Source organism: Piliocolobus tephrosceles, unplaced genomic scaffold (genome assembly GCF_002776525.5).
Source record: "Piliocolobus tephrosceles isolate RC106 unplaced genomic scaffold, ASM277652v3 unscaffolded_13819, whole genome shotgun sequence".
NCBI lineage: Eukaryota > Metazoa > Chordata > Mammalia > Primates > Cercopithecidae > Piliocolobus > Piliocolobus tephrosceles.
Genome location: NW_022295220.1, coordinates 1 through 13,674, shown reverse-complemented (window position 1 = coordinate 13,674; position 13,674 = coordinate 1). Strand labels below are relative to the sequence as shown.

The following is a 13,674-nucleotide window of genomic DNA, read 5'->3' as shown; positions in this document are numbered from 1 at the left end:
CTTATCACTTGGAGATTCTTTGCCGTCTGGAGAGTAAGATCTTTTTCTGAAATCAAAAGGACACACCACAATTAATTTGTCATCTGAAAAAGTTAAGTTGAATATACTCACACATATGAAAAACAAAATGAAATTACCGGGATTTATCTTTTTTCAGTAAATCAATGCCTCTGTTTGGAATCTAAAAGACAAAAAAAGTTTTACAGAAGTTAAATAATACATTTGCAGAATACACAATTATCCAGTGAATTAATAATTGGAGACGATCCCTATAATCAACTCAGCTTATTCAATCCCCATAACCTTATCCAAGAACCTAAGGTGCCTACAGTCAGACATTCATCATTATGACCATACCAACAGAGAAGTGGAAAATAAAGCATTCTGGTAGCAGAAAGCTATTAAAAACTTAAACAGGTAAGAGCAATGAAGGTGTCCTTTAGGGAAGACTAGTTCTGCCATTAAAGACCAGAAAAAAAAGTTGTTCTTTTTCAATAACTTATTTCTTTCAATAGATTTACCTCTTTCAATAAACTTACATTTCAATAATCCTGTATTTTTTAGCATACAAAAATGTTTAGAAGAATGTTGTGGCTTTAAATATGTAAAAACAGGCTGTTAAATGATGACAAATCAAACACTACATACCCTCAGTACCAGTTTTTTATATTTCTCAGACAGGTCAACCTTCACACATCTCCCCTGAAACCAAAGGGCTTTTTTCAAACAATGGTCAACCATTGCCATTGCATCTTCTCTCGTCTCCATCTCAATAAAAGCCTTGAAAAGAAAAGAACACAAGAAAAGAGAAACCACAAAGTACATTATATTTTATAAAATTGTATAAAACCTTATTATGTATTCTACCTACTGGTTAATCTTCATTACTTTTTTTCTTTTCTGAGACAGGGTCTCACTGTGTCACCCAGGCTGGAATGCAGTGGCACAATCTTGGCTCACTGAAGCCTCGATGTGCTGGGCCCATGTGATCCTCCCACCTCAGCCCCCCAGTAGCTAGGTCTACAGGCATGCACCACCATGCCTGGCTAATTTTTGTAGTTTTTGTAGAGATGGGGTTTCACCATCTTGCCTAGACTGGTCTCGAGCTCCTGGACTCAGGCGATCCTCCTGCTTTGGCCTCCCAAAGTGCTGGGATTACAGGTGAAAGCCATCACACCCAGCTAAAAATTTTCATCTTTAACACGGAGTTAAAAAGTCACTGAATAGGGTTGGGCACAGTGGCTCACGCCTGTAATCCCAACACTTTGGGAGGCCATGGCAGGTGGCTCACCTGAGGTCAGGAATTCCGAGAACAGCCTGACCAGTATGGTGAAACCCCATCTCTACTACAAATGCAAAAATTAGCTGGGCCTAGTGGAGTGTGCCTACTGTAGTCCCAGCTACCCAGGAGGCGGGAGGTTACAGTGAGCCAAGATGGCACCACTGCACTCCAGACTGGGCAACAGAGCGAGACTCCATCTCAGAAAAAAACAAAAACCAAAAAAACCAACCTGTCAGATTTACAAAATCCCCAAGAATCACTAGTGCCAAATACTAAACCATCTATATACACTATTTCTGCAAAAAAGTAATCAGCCCAGAAGATATTAAAATACTGTAAGAAAAATAAAAATCTGGAAGAACACAAACTTGCAATGCTGAATTACAGAAGTGTTTAAAACAAAAAAAGAAAAATAGAAAAGATGTTCTCTTCATCCTTATTTCCTTTTTGAGATAGGCTCTCACTCCACTGCCTATGCTGAAGTGCAGTGGCACAGTCACAGTTAACTACAACCTTGGACTCCTGGGTTAAGTGTTCTACCCAACCTCAGACTCCCAGAGTAGCTAAAATTGTATGAGCATGCCACTTTGCCTGGTTAAAAAAAATTTTTTTTTGTACAGATATGGCCTCAGTATGTTGTCTCAAACTCCTGGGCAGCTCCGGCCTCAGCCTCCGAAAGTCTAGGGATTTACAGGCATGAGCCAATGCACCTGGCCTAACTCTTAATTTTTTTTTGAAATGGAGTCTTGCTCTGTCACCCAGGCTGGAGTGCAGTGCGATCTTGGCTCACTGCAAGCTCCACCTCCCGGGTTCACGCCATTATCCTGCCTCAGCCTCCCCAGCAGCTGGGACAACAGGCGTATGCCACCACACCTGGCTAATTTTTTTGTATTTTTAGTAAGAGATGGGGTTTCACTGTGTTAGCCAGGATGGTCTCGATCTCCTGACCTTGTGATCTGCCCGCCTCCGCCTCCCCAAGTGCTGGGATTACAGGCGTAAGCCACCGTACCTGGCTAACTCTAAATTTTTTAAATAAAAGGAAAAAAAAAGGATGAAATAAAACAACTCGTCCTCCAGATTTCATCACTAAAAATAGGGATACACTTAAGAAATTTTTTTTTCTTTTTTCTTTTTTTTTGAGTTGGGAGTTTCGCTCTGCCACCCAGGCTGGAGTGCAGTGGCGCAATCTTAGCTCACTACAACCTCTGCCTCCCACCGTTAAGTAATTCTCCTGCCTCAGCCTCCCCAGCAGCTGGGATTACAGGCACGTGCCACCACGCCAAAGATAATTTTTGTATTTTTGGTAGAGACAGAATTTCACCAAGCTTGCCAGGTTGGTCTCAAATTCCTGACATCAGGTGATTCATCCACCTTGGCCTCCCAAAGTGCTGGGATTACAGGCGTGAGGAACCACGCCCGGTCACATACTGAAAAATCTTAAAGGATTTTAATAAATTATCTTCTCTAAAACTTCCTTATGTGTATTACCTGACTTTTCATCCTCATCAATATGTAATTCTTTATTTTCCCATAAGGCTCAGCAAGCTTGAGAACAGCACTATCAGAATAGCCAGAATGGGGCAAATTGCTGAGATGTATCACACGTCCAAGCTCTTGTTTTTGATCAAACTTCTGATCTGGCTTTCCTTCAGGTTTCTTTAATAAACAACAACAACAAAAGGAAAAACGTGCAATAATTAGTTAACAGTTAAAAACATCCTAGTCTTTACCAATTATTTTATTTTTATAGAGACGAGGTCTTACTATGTTGCCCAGGCTTGCCTTGAACTCCTGGGCCTCACATAATACTTCTCACCTTGGCCTCCCAAGGTGCTGGGATTATAGGCGTGAGCCATCACACCCAGCCTTAGCAGTAATTTTAAATAACCAAAGTTAATAAATATTAAAATGATTTGTTAAACTGATATACAGCTTGCAAAAATAAACATTACCTTTATTCTTTTATACTTCTGGGATAAATGAACTCTCACTGGCTTGCCAAATACTAACGCTGGTGTGGTTGTGTAATAATCCACTGCAGCCTGAGCATCCTCTGTGGTTGCCATTTCAATAAATGCCTGAAATTGTACAAAAAGTTATTTCTCTGTTTTTTCCAATCAGCCTTCTCACATTGAACTACAGATTTTTCTTCCTAAAAAATAACAATGCCCCAAATCTTTCCAGATATATTTAATCAGTAAGTAGAAAATACTTCCAAGAATTAAAAAACAAAACAAAAAACAGGCCAGGCCCAGTAGCTCACGCCTGTAATCCCAACACTTTGGGAGGCCCAGGCAGGCGGATCACGAGGTCGAGAAATTGAGACCATCCTGGCCAACAAGATGGTAAAACCCTGTCTCTACAAAAAATACAAAAATCAGCTGGGTGTGAGGGTGCACGCTTGTAGTCCCAGCTACTTGGGAGGCTGAGGTAGGAGAATCACTAGAACCCAGGAGGTGGAGGTTGTAGTGAGCCGAGATTGCGCCACTGCACTCCAGCCTGGGTGACAGAGCAAGACTCCGTCTCCTAAAACAAAGAAACAAAAAAACCCCACAAAACAATGTTGCCAATTTGCTATTTTATTGTAAGGACCACCTCATATTAGTTCATTCTACTGCATTACTTTATTATTTACTATGCCTACTGGACTAAAAATAATGACTTGAAACCATCATTTTGGTATAGATCTGAAATGGCTTTCCACAGAATTTTCCTTTTACAGCTTTTATAGTAGTATAACGACAATTACTACCTAAGGATCATAATTCATAGTTACTAATAATCCATTAGCACTCTATTATTATTGATATTTATCACTACTGGTCTTTTCCTCTACAACATTCCGCATTTGATAAACTTAAGATTACCTTGAGTTTTATTTTTCTAATACAAAATCATTTAATTCTTATAGAAAATGTATTAGTGGCATGAATAAATGAATAATACCATTATTTTAATTCATACCTCATTAATTTTATTTAGAATCAGATGATTTGAAATGACTCCAAATGGTTCTACCAGCTGTAATAGCTGGTATCTCAAGTTTTTCCCTCGTTGAAAATCCATGATGTGAACAACTCTGCTAGTTTCCTGTCCATTAGGGGGAAAAAAACAAGCAATTAAGTCTCTTTAAAGCAAATATGAAACCAATTATGCATTAGGACTTTTTATAATCTATAATTAACCAGGGGATTGTAAGTAAAACAACAACTCATAACATTCTAGAGAATTTTAAAACTACACATCAAACGTCACTGGGTAAGTTCTTTCTGACCATAGCCAAATGGTTAAACTACTTCAAAGTGTCAAAACATAGTCTCTGCTGTGATTTTTAAATTAAATATTGTACACATAACTGGACAGCAAAGGTTCCAAAATGCTGGATCAAGGTGAGCTCACTGGACTATGGGCATATAAAATTTGAAGTCTTAATTATTATCAAAGCCATATAAAAACCTGACGGTTTTCAAATTATAGCAATCATCCCATACGGACCATGATACATATTCAACTAGTAAGGATTTAGGACAAATCATATTCCCCAAAATCGTAAATACAGTAAAAGCAAAAGCTTCATTCATTACTGACCACTCTGCCTTTTTGCATGTGTCTAGGTCCTTGCAGGTTTCCATTTCCAGCACCTTTATGGGAAGAGAAAGTTTTCAGTCTTGTAATCAATATATTTGCTTAAAAAAGCAATTTTACCAAAAAACGCGCATCTTCCAAACACAAACGAAAAGCTCTTACAAATATGTGATTACCATCACTTTTCATGCAATGTTATTTCTGAGTAATATTTAAATGAGCCTTCTTTCACCTATAATCATTGCCTTTAATTTTCAGAAAGGAGCCAGTGTGGTGATTCACACCTGTAATCCCAGCACTTTGGGAGGCTGAGGAGAATGGATCATTTGAGGCCAGGAGTTTGAGACCAGCCTGGGCAACACCGCGAAACCCTTGCCTCTACCAAAAATACAAAAATTAGTCAGGTGTGATGGCACACGCTTGTAATCCCAGTTACTCAGGAGAGGCTGAAGCACAAGAATCGCTTCAACCAGGGAGGCAGAGGTTGTGAGCGGAGATCGTACCATTACACTCCAGCCTGAGAGATAGAGTGAGACTCTGTCTCAAATAAAGAAGCAAAATTTGCGGCCCGGCACAGCTGCTCACACCTGTAATCCTAGCACTTTGGAGGCCCAGGTGGGTAGACTGCCTGAGGCCAAGAGTTCAAGATTAGTCTGGTCAACGTGGTTAAACCACATCTCTACTAAAAATACGAAAATTAGCTGGGCGTGGTGGCGGGCACCTGTAATCCCAGCTACTTGGGAGGCTGAGGCAGGAGAAATGCTTGCACCCAGGAGGCAGAGGTTACAGTGAGCCAATACTGCGCCATTGCGCTCCAGCTTGGGCAATAAGAGCGAACCCCTGTCTCAAAAAAATAAACATTTTCAATAAGGGCTCTGTAAGGAAAAGTAATATGAATTTTATATAATTACCCAGATTTCCTCTTGGTCCAACTGCTGGTCCCCCAAGATGAAACGAGGGAGGTGGAGGTCCCAGAATTCCTGGTGCTGGATTTGTAGACTGCTGCAACATGAATGGATCACCCCTAGTAAAGTGAAGACATAAAATATAAATAATAAAGAGGTCCATTGGAAAGAATTAAGATTTAATGTTAAAGCACCCCAACATATGACCACAACCACTTCAATCTTTCAGGGTATCTGTGAAGTAACTAGATCAAAGTCTACATTAACAATAAAAAAATACAAATTACTACATAATATATATTCTAAAAATTGTTAACCGAAGTGAATTTTATCCAAGTCTCATTTTCAGTAAAGAAATTCTGAAAATACTTTGTTTATGAAATGTTGAAAGTTAAACCTGAATTCCTTACATTGATCTCCTTTACAAATGGTAGCTTAAAAAATTTAACTTACATTGTGTGTCCTGTATCATTGTCAGGATTCCATTCTGGGTAGCTTTAAAAAGACCAGAAAATTAACTTTAAAATAAAACTGTCCTTTTCACAAAACAGCCTTGTTTGGCCTCTAAAATAGAGATCATTTATTAGTAAAGTTATCTGAGAGTCTAAGTGTTAGAAACATAGTTTCAAAGCATTTCCTATAGATATTTCAAAATAAAAATTTCAGAACTTCAAAATAATCCACGAGAATAAATTTGTTTTATATTGCTTGCAAATGTAGATAATGTTGAAATTTTTTTCCTCTATTTGTTAAATTGTAAGGAGGAAGTGCTGCACAAAGAATTAGAAATGTGGGTTACATAGAAACAAGAACAGAGCACAGATTTTCCTTCTCCAATATTAATACCAAGAGCACAGTTGAGTCGTGACATTAGAAAGAAAGAAATAGCCCCAACAGAGTTAGGCATATGTGAAAATTCCAACTCCAGTGAACAATGGGCACTGTGTGCTGCTTAAGCAGGGAGTTTTCTTTAAGAATTCCATTTCATGGTAGCAGCCTGAATTCAAAATCCAAAGATCTCAAAAGCAAAACAAAACAAAAAAAACACCACCAAGGATTTTCCTGGACAAAGAATTAGAATCTTTTAATAACCTACCCTCTTTTCTATATCGTTTGCATTTTTAAAGTACGTATTATTAAAAATGTTACTGTGAATCCACTCTACATATCAAATACTATCTTTCAATATATCCAGTAAAAATCATCAATTTCTATAATGACCAATGTGTATGTATCCTAGAAATATTAAGTAACAAAATATCATTATTACTGCATCTAATATTCAATATGAAATTTCCAGATCTAAACATTTTACTTGTAAATAGTATTGCCCATACAGTACCACTATGTGATATTAACATTGTGGATATTACAAGTAAATGATAAATTCCCAAAAACCAATAACGGCTGATTCTGATTCACGATAAGGATGTTTTAAAGGTATTTCAAACTCCTACATTTCAAGAAGAAGCTGGCATCGACGACTGTGACTTGCTCCATTGATATGTTGACTCCACTCCTGCAGCAAAGTAAATTAGTAGAATTAACAAAAATAAAGCTAAAATATTTTCATCTGAACCATTCAAACTCTAGGACATTAATGTCTATGCAGTATCATAGGCTGTACAAACACCTGCCCATTCACTAAATCACATTGATTTAATTTAAAACCATTTCTCTGAATCCTTGAGGCTTGATCCTGCCCTCAAATACGCTATGCACATTCTTGGAAAAACTGGATTAACTTGTCAACATACTTAAGAGATTTGACAGGGAAAAGATACAGAGTTAATAAAGATCAAGAGTAGTAACTAACCTTGAGATTAGCAAGGCTTATTAACTTCTACTGTGGACCAAACTGAAGTATTCATTGTATGCTACTTTAGAGTACTCTGAATGATAAAACATCCATGTTTCTATCTACTTTTCTAGAAACTATATACTATAAATTTGAACAATTAGTTAAAATAGAATCTTTTAGGCAAAGCACGGTGGCTCACTTGAGACCAGGAGTTTGAGACCAGCCTAGCCAACATGGCGAAACCCCATCTCCACAAAAAATACAAACTTTAGCCGGGCGTGGTGGTGTACGCCTGTAGTCCCAGCTACTTGGAAGGCTGAGGCAGGAGAATCTCTTGAACCCAGGAGGCAGAGATTCCAGTGAGCTGAGATTGTGCCACCATGCTCCAGCCTGGGTGACAAAGACTCCACCAAAAACAAAACAAAACAAAAACTTTAACCACATCCAGCTTTTGAGGATGTTCCAGGTTTACTACCTATTAAATACACAGTGAATGAAAAATGCACCATGATTAGCATTACCATAAAATGCTAACACGATTCAACAGGAATGGCTTTTCTAGAAAATGAATCCCATTTATCAAAATATTAAGCTTTCTTTATATTTCCCCAAAATAAAGAAGCAAATTTAAGGAATGCCTCAACAAATTTAGGGAGGGAAACATGACATTCTATCGCTATTCACTCTTTCGTGGTTTATTTTAAATTGAAGAAGTAACTCTTATTCAAATAATTTCTTTAGGAAAAAAATGCAGATATAAATGAGTTAACTTTTTAGGCAATGTAAGAATGAGGAGTCAGGAAAAGTGGGCTCTACCTAGACTGCCTAGGTTCCATTCCCAAATTACAAAGATGTGAATCTTTGCTCCGTGTTATTTAAATTCACTGGGACAGCAGTCTCATAGGGTTGTTGTGAAAAGCAAATGAGTCTATAAAGGTAAACTGCTTATCAGACCCTTGCCAGGCACATGGAATGTGCTTAAAAAAAAACAAAACAAAATAAAAAAAACGAACTGATTATAAAGCAGTCTTGTTTTACAATTCCTGCTTTACAACTATTATGGATGTTTCACAAACTCCCACAAATTGTAATTTCTGTAACACCCACACTACCCAATACAATTATATTTGGAATATAAAACATGGTCAGGCGATGTGTTTTTAAAGGGGGGTAGCTCACTGAGAGCTGAACTAAATTAAAGTAAGGTACCAAATTACAAGATACATGCTTTCAAAAAGTTGCGGATTGGTATTTTATAAATGGGATCCTTTAAAAAAAAACAAAACAAAACAAAACAAAACGGGTTTGTATTTATGTGACAACAGTTTAGGTACATTCCTATGCTCTAGAAAAATTATCTAAAATCCTGTGAAAGGCCAGGTGCGGTGGCTCAGGCCTGTAGTCCCAGCACTTTGGGAGGCCGAGGTGGGAGGATCAACTGAGGTCAGGAGTTCGAGACCAGTCTGGCCAACATGGTGAAACCCTATCTTTATTAAAAATACAAAAATTAGCCGGGAGTGGTAGCAGGTGCCTGTAATTCCAGCTACTTGGGAGGCTAAGGCAGGAGAATAGCTTGAACCTGGAAGGCGGAGGTTGCAGTGAGCGGAGATCACGCCATTGCACTCCAGTATGGGTGACAGCGAGAAACTCCGTCTCAAAATAAATAAATAAATAAATAAAATCCTGTGAACTAAAATGGAACTCATCCAAATAGAATGGTACCTTTCTTAAAATGCTGAAAGCTATAAACTATTTCCAGGTCTCTTTTTAAAATAATGGCTAATAGTTAAGGAACTCAAGATCTCTCCAGTTGGCTCTACAATCATCAGCTATTTGGGTTATCTAAAGTTTCCATTGGAGAGTAATGGACCACTGACTTGTTGGAGACCATTTTTAAAATGGCTGTAAGGGCCAGGTGCAGTGGCTCACGCATATAATCCCAGCACTGTGGGAGGCCAAAGCAGGCAGATCACTTGAGCCCAGGAGTTTGAGACCAGCCTGGGTATCATAGTGAAACCAAGTCTCTTATTAAAAAAAAAAAACGGCAGGTGTGGTGGTACGTGCCTCACTTGAGCCTGGGTGGTGGAGAGTGCAATGAGCTACGATCACATAAGTGCACTCCAGCGTGGGCTACAAAGTGAGAGACTCTTTCTCAAAAATATAAAACAAAACAAAACAAAATAAAATAAAATAAAATAAAATAAAAATGGCTGTAAGCCAGAGGAACCACAGGTAAGTTCACAAAATTTAGAAGCCTTGGCTGGGCATGGTGGCTCATACCTGTAATCCCAGCACTTTGGGAGGCCGGGGCAGGCAGATCACCTGAGGTCAAGAGTTGGAGGCCAGCCTAGCTAACATGGTGAAACCCATCTCTACTAAAAATACAAAAAAAATTAGCTGGGCATGGTGATGTATGCCTGTAATCCCAGCTACCTGGGAGGCTAAGGCAGGAGAACTGCTTGAACCCAAAAGGCGGAGGCTGCAGTGAGCCAAGATCGCGCCACTGTACCCCAGCCTGGGACACAGAGCGAGACTCCTTCTCAAAAAAAAAAAAAAAAAAAGACAGAAGGATTAATTAAACAAATACCCATTAATGACTTAGAATTCTCTGAACTAAAAATATTCAGATTTTACTTAAAATATTCTTAAGTTCTGGGAGAGGAATAAATGTTATCCTACTAGCCATGCTTCTATTTCATAGGAGCTAGAAAGGACATATAGCTGACCAGAAATTACATCCAATCCTCCATGTTCTTTAAAGGTTCAAACTTATGGGAAAACTGTGTCTGCTCTTTCAAAGTGATAGAAGGAAGGCCAAAATCAAAAAATCAGTCATGTACCTCCCAAACTCACCCATGACTAATCTGTACTACCGATCTATGACTGGTTGGTTTACGGTGAGGACTAAGTGAAAGAGTTTTATAAGTATCTATATTCCTGGACTCTACACTGAGGTAACTCCTGCAAAATCAGATTAATAAAGGATTTATGCACTTTTTAAAGTCAAGACATTTCTGTAGGAAAACTACATTCACCTTGATGTATTTGAGATACCTTAAACTATAGACAGAAAAAAAGAATTTGGGAAGCACTTACAGAATGGCAGAAAAAAGAATAACTTAATATAAACTCAAGTGACAAGACAGTCAAAGTGCTATAGTGGATAATTTTCCTTAAGTGAAAGGAAGCTGAGAAGCTTGAGATTGCATAGAAAAGCAATCTGATGGCTGGGTGTGACATGGCTCACGCCTGTAATCCCAACACTTTGGGAGGCCAAGGTGGTGAATCACCTGAGGTAGGGAGTTCGAGACCAGCCTGACCAATGTCGAGAAACACTGTCTCTAAAAACAAAAAATTAGCCGGGAGTGATGGCGCATGCTTGTAATCCCAGCTACTCGGAAGGCTGAGGCAGGAGAATCGCTTGAACCCAGGAGGTGGAGGTTGCGGTGAGCTGAGCCAAGACTGCACCACTGCATCCATTCCAGCCTGGGCAACAAGAGCAAAACTCCATCTCAAAAAAAGAAAGAAAGAAAAAGAAAAAGAAAAGCAATTTGATGATCTAAAATGACCTAGAAAGAAATAAAAGCAACACCATCACTTTAAGTCACCTAAAAATAATGACACTCCATGACAAATTAAATTATTTTCTACTTAAGTTTTTTACTTCACAGTAAGAACTTTTGATCATGTAAACTATTTAACAATACCAATAAGTAAAAAGAACAGATTTTCCAAGTTATGCAGCAATACCAGAGAGCAGGATTAAATGTTTAAAAATTTTTCATTATCTACTTCCATCACAGAAATTTTCTCTAAGGTCATTTCTATAGCGGTTATAGAGGGTCCACTGCTAAAGTGAATATTTAAATATTTTTTTCAATAGAATGCATATACGTAAAAAACACAGTAAGGCAACTAGAAAACTAGAAATTCAGATAATCCATGTGTTTAAACTTCTTAAAGTTGGTCCAATTTACACATTTAAACCACAGAATTAAACCTCTAAAATACTTCTCAAATGTACTCAGTATTTTGACAGAATACCAAAACTGGTTAGGACCTAAGCATTTTTACAGGCGAAAAGTACCTCTTGCACTAGGGTAGGGTATCTTACTCTTGAATCCATAGTTTCATCAAAATATGTAAAAACTGCTCTTTTGTTAATTTAGATCCATTTAAGTTATTAGCCTTCTTCAGGAACTAGAAGGTAGCAAAATTTGGAGAAAAAAAGCATAATCATACATAAAAACAGAAACTTTTCTCTAAGTCCTCTCATGGTTCCGTTGTGTTCCTTTATGATGTCCCAACAGCTTAATGACTCCAGTAGCAAAGATTTTTTAAGTCCCTTAACATCACTCTCATTTGAGACACCGTAACTATCTATTTTCCTCAGAATTTAGAGATCCTTTCTGAGAATATTGGTCACATTGCCATTTCTGCTATTATTTCCTTATAAACAGGCAAGAAATAACATAGAAAAAATTGGAGTCACCAATGTTTAATGGACCTTTTCGTTCTATCAATTCACACGGGACCTAAAATTTAAAGTTTAGTGCTGATCAAAAACTAAAATGAATTCCATGATATATCTAGTAGAGCCAACAAATTTAGGAAAAGGTAACACCCAAAACATATACCAATTAAAATTTGCTGGCTTTTGAGAGTTTGGGGTTGTATTTCTTAATGAAAATACATCTTCTTAAATGTTTAAATAAACCTAAATTTAGTATTTATGTTAATTTACTTTGATACAGATTAAAGATTAAAAGACAAAAACACTGAGATCCAAACATAAGGAAAGGGAGTGACTGGTAATACTCTTTAACAATATTAAAAACAATGGTATGATTTAGTCTACTAAAAAAAAAATCCATACTCACTTACTAAAAAATGTTTATCAAAGGATTAGCTATGAAAAGAAAATGACCCTTCCAGATGTTACTGTAAAGAAAAACCCTGTAACAGTAACCACCAAATCAATTTCATGGCAGCAACTTGTTCCAGTTAAGTAGAGCACATCAGGAAAAATGGATGGTCACAGATTATAGATCAGGCTAGCGGGGTGCTATAACGATGACTTTAAGTCAACTGCACCATATATTGGGGGAAAAAAGTCAGAACGAGTAACACTGAAAAAGTTGAAAGAGAAAGGACAACATATTTAAAAGGGCATTTTGAAAAAGTTCCCATTTTGGCAGATGTGATAATTAAAGCAAAGGAGAATTAGATTTTCTTTTCAAATGACTGTATCAGAAGTCTAAGCCTAACTCAGAAAAAGAATTTGTTTATGAGGAACACAGAGCAGGATACTGTAGTAGTTGATTTGTCCAAGTCTCTAAAGGGATAGATGTAATATGGGATAATAAAAAGTGAGTTCTGAAGTATGTTTAAGAAAGTTGTGGAAAAGGAGAAAAAAAATGATGAAAAATTTCAGTCATAGTATGAAAGTTTGTGTTAAAGGGAAATTAAAAAAGGAAGAATGAACTAATCTAAAATATGAAACATACTGAAACAAACACCAGGGCTCTACATTAACTCTTTCCCTGTAGCCACAGATAAGGAAAAAAAGAGAATTGTTCAAGAATACATCTTTACTACATACAAATCAGCAATCAAGACAGATGGAGAGCTGAAATCTAGCATCCTGAATGGCAGAGCACATTGACTGCAAAAAAATACTTAAAACAATTCAACAAAGCAGACAAAAAAACCTGCTTAAATATATGATTAAGAAGAACATATTGATGCCAAAAACCAACAAGATAATCTCAGTGGATGACAGCTTTGTGGCCAGAAGTAATCTAGGCAGAATACATTAATGTAAAGCCCTGGTTTAAAATGCTCAAAAACAATTACCTTCCAAATAAAGTAAGTGTTCTCAAAAGTTTAAAAATGCTTGATCAACTCAATGTCATCAGACTACAGAATTAGAGTCAAAGATATAGGTAAATAGGCACTACAATGTAAAAGAAATTAGAAGCATCTGTTGCGTTAACTCACCTTATTAGAATGAACTGGCAAATCACATATAGAGCACAGATGGGGATAACCCTTCGGTAAGAGTCCATGGAAGTCTTCAATATTGCTACTTGGAGGAGCGC

General features: G+C 37.5%; 1 protein-coding gene across 1 annotated transcript; it reads right to left on the bottom strand.

Moving 5' to 3' along the window:
- Positions 1 to 3: 3 nt before the first annotated feature.
- Positions 4 to 13,669, bottom strand: LOC113220810 (matrin-3-like; the record flags this gene model as incomplete). The annotated part of the gene is made up of 11 exons (XM_026450145.1): positions 4 to 46; positions 138 to 181; positions 649 to 780; positions 2,771 to 2,938; positions 3,235 to 3,360; positions 4,247 to 4,372; positions 4,871 to 4,923; positions 5,779 to 5,891; positions 6,226 to 6,267; positions 7,230 to 7,291; positions 13,574 to 13,669. Coding segments are annotated over 11 exons (1,005 nt in total), but the record flags the coding sequence as incomplete, so codon positions are not given.
- Between the last annotated feature and the right edge of the window lie 5 nt (positions 13,670 to 13,674).